The following is an 8,052-nucleotide window of genomic DNA, read 5'->3' on the forward strand; positions in this document are numbered from 1 at the left end:
CCAACTCTTGGAGTATACTCCCACGGTCTTGTCCACGCCACCTCGTGTCTGGAGTGGAGGTGGACGCGGGGAAACACACTTTGGCGATGTCTGTTTGTCTACACTTTTCAAGTTTCTGTTTCTAGCTCGAACCTGCTTTGATACAAAAACGTGTGTTTTCGGCCAGGGGATCCTCCCTCGACTCCGCCCCTGAGCAGCACACATATACATTCAAAGATTGTGACAGGTCAGAGAAATAAAAGGTGTCACATGTCATTCAAACGGAGCACAGGGGACTACGTCTGTATCATATTACTGAAATATTCTCTCCTCAAAAGTTCCTTTCTAAAAAGAGATTTTTTTTTTAACCTTTGGAACTAGGAGGTGTTTTAAATTTGGTGATTTGTTTTTATTTTCAGCAAAACAATTCATACTGGAACTCATTATTTCCAGGGGGCGGGGGGATTGATTTCCCGCTCACAGTGCCCCAAGCTTTCAGCACACCATTTCATGACAAATGTATCTCTGGAGACCAGATCGAAACCCTTAGCGGGAGATTGACTAAATAATTTTTTTTATTGATTTCGAAATGTTTCATTTGGAAGATAGGAGGGGGGAGCTTGTCTAGAGCCATCGAAAAGTGAAAGTGTGAGTTCTGAGCCCAATTTCTAGTGGGAGTAGGGTGGGGAGGCAATGATTTGCAACAGTCGGACCTACTCAGCTGTTGAACACGTGTATTTGTTTTATACACATAGTTTCTGCTACAGCGCGCGCGTGGGTAATGGATGTGCACGTAGGGTTATAGTGTGTCCAATTAGAAAAGCCACATCGTAAATGGACAGAAATAAAACTTTATCCCTGAAGTTTATTTCAGCCCTGTGAGAAACATGTACCCATGGGAGAGGGCAGGAAGATAATCAGCCTAGCTGCACAGGGCCGGGGAGACGTAAACAGTTTGAGAACCCTTGCGTGTAGAAAGAGCAGCTGTACCTCCCGGGAGTCTTCAGGCTGCTGCCTGACTTCAGTACTGGCTGCCAGGTCACTCAGAGACGCTGGCTGACGGGGCCTTCCCTTTCGGAAGAGCTGTCCTCTCCCTTACCCCCTGGCCCTGGCTCGCTGCCTCGGGGCAGCCTCGGAAGCGCGCCAGCAGCACTCCTCCAAGTCTACTCCACCCGAGCCTGACAGCTGGGCGGGACCGCCTGACCGGCGGGCGGGCCGCTACACCCTCCCTCAGGAGCGAGCGGAGCGCTGTCGCCACTTTGCACAGGGCTTGGCCTCCCAGGTCCGCAATGCCCCCAGGCCCGGGCCGGCCGTGCCACTCAGTTTCCATTGTGCGGGTGGGCGTGCGACTGGCTGGGGAGCGCGCGCGCGCGCGCGCACATGCACTCACACACCCTCCCTCGCACACGCGGAACCGGCTGGGCCAGGGGAGGGAGGAGGAGGGTGACGTAGCGTCCCATGGCGTCACATTGACGTCTTGCATTCCAGGCACTCTATGGAGAGGCTTGGGCTCCTGTGGCATAAATGACGTGCCGAGAGAGCGAGCGAACGCGCAGCCGGGAGAGCGGAGTCTCCTGCCTCCCGCCCCCTACCCCTCCAGCTCCTGCTCCTCCTCCGCTCCCCATACACAGACACACTTACACCCGCTCCCTCACTCGCACAGACACACGCGCACTCACACGCTCCGCACACACACTCCACTCTCTCCCGCGCGCTCACACCCCTCTCGCCCCGCGCCCTCGCCGGTGCAGCGCGGCGCCCTAGCCGGACGCCCCTCCTGGGCGCACTTTGCAACGCTGACAGCGCCGGCAGTGGTCGTGGAGGTGCGAGCGGCGGCGGCATCCTCCCCTTTGGTGGCAGCCAGAGCCAGAACGCCCGCGGAACCCTTCGGCCGCGCTCTCCCATGAGTTGGGACCGCAGCATCCCGCTAGCAGCCGCTCACCGCCTCTGGGAGCCGCTGGGCTTCTCCACCGCAATCCTACCGGGACAGCAGCTGCGCCTCTCCCCCGGTGCAGATTTTGGGACCGCTCTCTAGAAACTCGCTTTAAAGACGGAATCGCCACAGAACTCGAGTACGTATGACACTCGCCTACTTCATAGGGGGACTTGCTAAAAAGTTGGGAGCGCTGGGACGCGTCGCTCCCGAAATTGACAACTTTTGAGTGTTGAGCCTCCCAGCTTCGGCCTCGCGGTGGTGGGTTCTAATTTGAAACTTTTCACCCCTCACCCCACCGGAGCTGGCCCATGGGGATCTTGGGAGCTCGTGGGAGTCTTCCCTCGACCCGGAGAGGCGAAAAGCCTCTAACAAAGAGAAGGACCTAGATGTGTGTAATAGCAGCTCCAGCGCTGTAATTCAGGGTATTTCGGCTCTAGTTGTCATGGTAATGATGCTCTCGGCGGCGGCGGCGGCAGGGAGTTGCAGCTCCTAGTGATAAAAGGCGGTAATTTCCCTGCCTTTTAGGTGAGATTGAAAATCTCAGGGTCCAAGTTAACCTACTGGGTCCCAGCTGATGTAGCCGGTGGTGACTCTGGAGGTGGTGGGCTGCGAGTGAGCTTGGGAAGGAAGGGTCCAGGGCGGCGACAGCCGGAGTTTGCAGAGGCGCACGGACTGTATCCCAGGGAAATGGGCGTAATTGTAGGAATGTGGTTCATTGTATTGAAATGAGCCTGGGGCTCCGCCAGGCACGTCTGCGGGGCGTCCTGGACTTGCGGGTTCACACTTGTCCCCTTGGAGGTAATCGGGTGTAATTGCTGGCTTCGGTGCCCTGACACGCGTGGGGACCGTGGCCCTCTCTTCCTGGCCTTGGTTCAGTGTGGAGAAAGCTTGTTTTTTCCTCTTAACTGGCAGAACTCGGTGCCTTTGGAGAAGTTGCTCCAACTGTTTTACTCTTGTAAAAAGAAATGAAAGTTGCTGAGCTTGAAAGGAGAGTCCCACGCCACAGCCAGCGAACCTGTGGGAGGCTTGGGCCGTAGTGAGGGAGAAACGTTTGTGTCTTGATTCCAAAGAACGATCTTGGAGATAGTCTTTTTTCTTTCTGCCTCCGGATTCTCCGGAGGGAAGAGCTGCGAGGAGTTTGGTCTGAGAAATCGCAGGCTGTTTCCCCAGGACCTTAGGGTTCAGGGAAAGGGATACAGGGAACCCTTTCGTTTTTTATCGCAAATCCAACCTTCTACCTCCCTTCTCCCCCACGATGGCGAAATATACACTAGAACCCACTTGGCAAAAGTAAAAGCTTCCCAACACGGGTACGAGGTACAATGAATAAAGTTCGAGTTTATTTGAGGTTTCTTGCTGAACAAGATGCTGGTAATGTGCCTGTCAATGACTCTTTAGGCCCCAGCAGCCTTCTTGCTCTCTCCCTCCCCCTTCACCCACCTACCCCCTATCATGCGACCGGTTTGTCTCGCAGCGGTTTGTCGCCACCGCCGTCTCTCTTGGTCTTTTCTGAGAATCTCTGTCTTTCCCTTTCTGACAGTCTCTCCTCACTCCTCCAGCCCCCGTCCAACCTCTGTCCCTACCCCCCAGGGTTGGAAACTCCGCGGAGGAGCCCGGGTCACAATGGTGCATTTCACGGTTTCCTCCACACACTTCACCACCGGGAGGGGAACACGGGGGTGTTCCTTTCGTCGGCCTACGAGAAAGAAAGGGGCTTTGACAGAGGAGTTATTTCTTACTAATTTACAACCTCGAGGCTCTGTGCTCCGGGCCGCGAGCGGCTGAACATGTTTCCAGGAGCCCAGGCTTTGCCTAGGTAACGGGCATAGCTGTTGAGGGGGCGGAGAGAGCGGGGAGGCAGGGGGCTGGCGGTGCGCTCTCTCCTGCAAAAGTTGCGCGCTCTGAGGGAATCCAGTCTTAGGAGAGGCGCGACCGCCGTCCGCCAGAATCAGAGGCTGCCTGCCCTTTTGGAAAAAGTCTTTCTTTAAATAGCCTCCACAGAAAATGGGAAAATTAGGGGTCCTACTGTTGGAGGGAATGGGGCTTTCCTGGAGAGCTCCACTAAAGATGCTTGGCGCGCAGGAGGCGCGCGCAGCAGCCTTAGGGAGGTTCGCGAGTGTCTACACCCATAGGAGCACACGCTTTCCATCTGTACGGCTGGGGTGGCAAGGGGATCCCCATTTCCTGGGCGAGGGGCTTCCCAGACCGGGAGGGGGGGGTGTCTCAAGGCCCAGCTCTGTTTTACTCTAGGCAACCACGGGGGCGCAGGAGCGGCGGGAATCTAAACACAGCCCCCGGCAGCTCGGATAGTCCTGACTTACTGGGTGTTTTGACCCCATGTTTCTTCCCCTCGAGCTATAAGTAGGTATGGGCAAAGGGGGCGCTACAGTCCGGTGTTGAGGGCCTCCAGAACCTTCCCCAAGCGACCAGCGGAGCATCGCTCCCAGCTACAAAGTTCTGCGGGAGTGGCGTGCCCGGGGAGCCGGGAATGTACCACCTCAGAGTGGCCTGCAGCCTCCAAACCACCCACTCTGGGCCTGCTGCCGCTGGGTGCTTCAGGCATCCCTCCGCCTTCCTGCTTAGCCTTGAGGTCCGACCGCCCCTTCGCCTTGCTCCCTTGCACGCGGGCCTCATTTCCTCTGCGAGCTTTGTTTGCTTGACCCCTGGCCCCTCGAACTCGAGGCTGATAAACGCTGAGCTCCATTAGCATTTAGAATGAAAAGCGACGACTTTGTTAATTCCTCGAGGCATTCATTACGAGCCTTGTGCACTCTTCCTATGTAACATTTGTATTTGAGGAGTAGGGGCGGGCAGAGTTGGAAAAGAGCTATTTTCCGCTGGTGCACATTGCCTGTCCCCCGAATTCCGGCGGAACTCATTCCCCAAGTGGTCTGTCTTCCGTCTTCGAGTATTTGAAAACGTACAGCCAAATGTGGGGCCACAGAATCCTTTTCTGGGAGACGACTGGCTGCGTGTCTCTTAGCTGCAGTCTGTGTGCCACAAAAGGATGTTAAGCGCAGCGAGGACAGACACCTTGCTAAGGCTCATCCAAGAGGTTCGAAGCTTTTTACCCAGGGACGGAGGTCCCCTTAAGGTCTCCTTTTTTGAGCTCTTAGTTCCTTGTAATTTAGGCAGTATTTCTAGATCCCAGCCTCCCCCCCAGAAAAAGACCACCCTAGACCCAGGGGCCCGAGCGTGACCTCTCGTGTGACCTCTGCCCCCTTTCCCGGTGCCAGCAGGGCCCTCTGTGAAGGAGCGCAGCCCAGCAAGCCCGGGCCCTGAGAACAGCCCCTCAGTGGAACCCAGCAGCACCGCCGCCGCATCGCCTCACCGGACATCTCCACCTCCTCTGCCCTCAGCTTCGGCTGGAAGGACCCCCAGCCCCACCATTCAGCGCGCAAGATACCCTCCAGGTAGGTCAGGACGCACAAACTGATGGGTGGAGAGAGGTGGGCTGGGGAGCCTGACATCCAGTGGCCAGGTTGGTCAGCCTGTCAGCCCCAGAGCAGCGACGGCACCTTGAATTTCACAGAGCAGGTGGCTTCCTCGCAGGATGCTCCTCTGTACCACACCCTGTTGCTACCTAATGCCTCCTGGAGTAAGCCCTACTGGAGTAAGCGTTGCGTTTCTCTAAGGGGGGGGGGGAGAATTGAGAAAAATACAAACACCCTGATTGACTGGCGTCCTTTTAAAATACATTTTTAATGTCTTCACTTTTACCTTCCTTTTGTATCAGGTTGAAGCATTTAAAATGATGGGGGTGGGGGTCACTTGGAGCAATGCAGGGCGTTTTCGTTTGTATAATCCTTTGAGTGCAGAAGTTTGGGTCATTAAGGCTCAGAGAGAAAGAAAAGGGTATTTGAGGTGAAAACCAGGAAGCAAACTTGAGTGTGGCTAAGGCAAGGGCTGCAGGTTTGGTTTACACCACCTTTTCACACATTTAAAAAGCTACTAGGTGCCAAGACTGTGTAAGCATCAGAGACACATACATAGAACAAAGTAGTACACAGAACACAGTACCAGCACACACACACATGCATCTTCTCTCAGACACAAGCAGAGATGGGTTGGGATTGGCAGGAGAGCATGACAGAAAAGACTAATGGAGGAGAAATCGTACAAGTGTCAAAAGAAAAGAGATGAAAAGCCAACCGGTGATGATTTCATCCCCAACAACTGGATGGCAAGATAAGTAATCCTTTAACCTCAAACTAGCAAGTGTCTTTTAAAGGCCCTGCTTTTAAGGCTTGAATTGGCCCTTCCTCATCACTGCTTCTTCCAACAGGCCCTCATCACCTTTTTTCAAGTCAAGATTTCATCCCATACATGCATGACTCAATCAGATTTGGAAATGTGGGTAAGAGAAAGATGTCAAAGGAAATGTGAACTACTCACTTCTCTATTAGTCACACCTTTTACACCAGAGGCTCCAAAGAGATGTTAGCACCTGGTTTTTCCTTTGTCTCAGAAAACCCAACCACTGAAAATTGCCCATTTTACCACTTATATTTTAGCCAGAAAGAAAGGAAAATAAGTAGATGAACCATCCATTGGAACTAATCATTCCCAGAGCCTCTCACGCAGTTCAACCTCTCTGAACAATAGGAAGCACCCTGGCTGTCAGATGCCTTGGAGGCTGTAGTTGTCAAACTGGCAGAGCAACCCAAGCTGTTCACAATCAGCTTTCTTCTGTTCCAGGGGTACTAATTCTTCTCTGGTAAAAGAATACTTGGAATAAATCACCTGCGAGGATAGTTGTAAACGGTTGTCATAAACAGCCACGGACACATTTTATTAGAGTTGGGGAGGAAATGCAGATACACACACACACACACACACACACACACACACACACACACCGTGGCAGAAAGGAGTAGGCTTAGTGGGCATCTTGTTGGAGCTGCTGATCTTTTCCTTTGCAGATGGTACAGACTCCCACAGTTCATTTCCTGGGCCTACTTTGCCACCTCACCACCTCGTTGGCTGAAGTCAGGGGGGTGAGGAGCGGAGGGATCCAGTTTGCACAGGCTGCTAGGCTCTTTTTCCTAGAAGAGAGGTGGAGAGGAGGTGGGAGAAATTGACTACAACGTGTGTGGGCATTCTCAACTGGCACTCAGAAAATGTTAGAGTGTCACTGTCTATCTTGGGCCAGTAAGAGCTACCTACATACATGGAGCATCTTTTTTCCCTTTTTAACTAATGCAGGTTTAATTAATGCCGGTCACTGTGTGTGTCTTGGGGACCAATGGTTTCTTTAACCAAAAAATAAACCACTGAGGGCACTCACTGATTTTTCTCTTTGTCCTCCAGCTGTAGCTGAAGAGGCCACTCCAATTCCTTTACAGGCCTCAAAGTCACACACATATATATAATCCCTATGCATATCACAGAGAAAACATCCCCTTATCAAGGATAAAGCATGGTCAGAGAAGGGAAAACTTCCTTTCGTCTTCCTAAATTTGAGCGCAATGGATGCAATGCTATTACCTAGAAAGATATGCTTCTGAGCCACCTTTCTGTGCCCCTGTCCCCGCAGATATGCCCTGCGTGCAAGCCCAGTATAGCCCTTCACCTCCAGGTTCCAGTTATGCGGCGCAGACCTATGGCTCGGAGTACACCTCGGAGATCATGAATCCCGATTACACCAAGCTGACCATGGACCTTGGCAGCACCGAGATCACAGCCACTGCCACCACGTCCCTGCCCAGCTTCAGCACCTTCATGGAGAGCTACTCGAGCGGCTACGAACTCAAGCCCTCCTGCCTGTACCAAATGCAGCCGCCGCGGCCCTTGATCAAGATGGAGGAGGGCCGCGCGCACGGCTACCACCATCACCACCACCACCACCACCACCATCACCACCAGCAGCAGCAGCAGCAGCCCTCCATTCCGCCCCCCTCCGGCCCAGAGGACGAGGTGCTCCCCAGCACCTCCATGTACTTCAAGCAGTCCCCGCCGTCCACGCCCAGCACGCCGGGCTTCCCCCCGCAGACGGGGGCGCTGTGGGACGACGCGCTGCCCTCGGCGCAGGGCTGCCTGGCGCCGGGCCCGCTGCTCGACCCGCCCATGAAAGCCGTGCCCGCCGTCGCCGGCGCGCGCTTCCCGCTCTTCCACTTCAAGCCCTCGCCGCCGCACCC

General features: G+C 54.3%; 1 protein-coding gene across 1 annotated transcript in view; it reads left to right on the top strand.

The window, feature by feature from the left end:
• Nucleotides 1-5,162: 5,162 nt before the first annotated feature.
• NR4A3 (nuclear receptor subfamily 4, group A, member 3) overlaps nucleotides 5,163-8,052 on the top strand; it is a 39,958-nt gene continuing 37,068 nt past the window's right edge. Inside the window, exons 1-2 of the mRNA XM_006886971.1 lie at nucleotides 5,163-5,328; nucleotides 7,452-8,051. Coding sequence (XP_006887033.1) covers nucleotides 7,454-8,051 — 598 coding nt within the window. The 5' untranslated portion in view covers nucleotides 5,163-5,328; nucleotides 7,452-7,453. The remainder of the gene's footprint in view (nucleotides 5,329-7,451; nucleotide 8,052) is intronic.

Source organism: Elephantulus edwardii, unplaced genomic scaffold (genome assembly GCF_000299155.1).
Source record: "Elephantulus edwardii isolate Elephantulus edwardi_28Jun2011 unplaced genomic scaffold, EleEdw1.0 scaffold00052, whole genome shotgun sequence".
NCBI classification, from domain to species: Eukaryota; Metazoa; Chordata; class Mammalia; order Macroscelidea; family Macroscelididae; genus Elephantulus; species Elephantulus edwardii.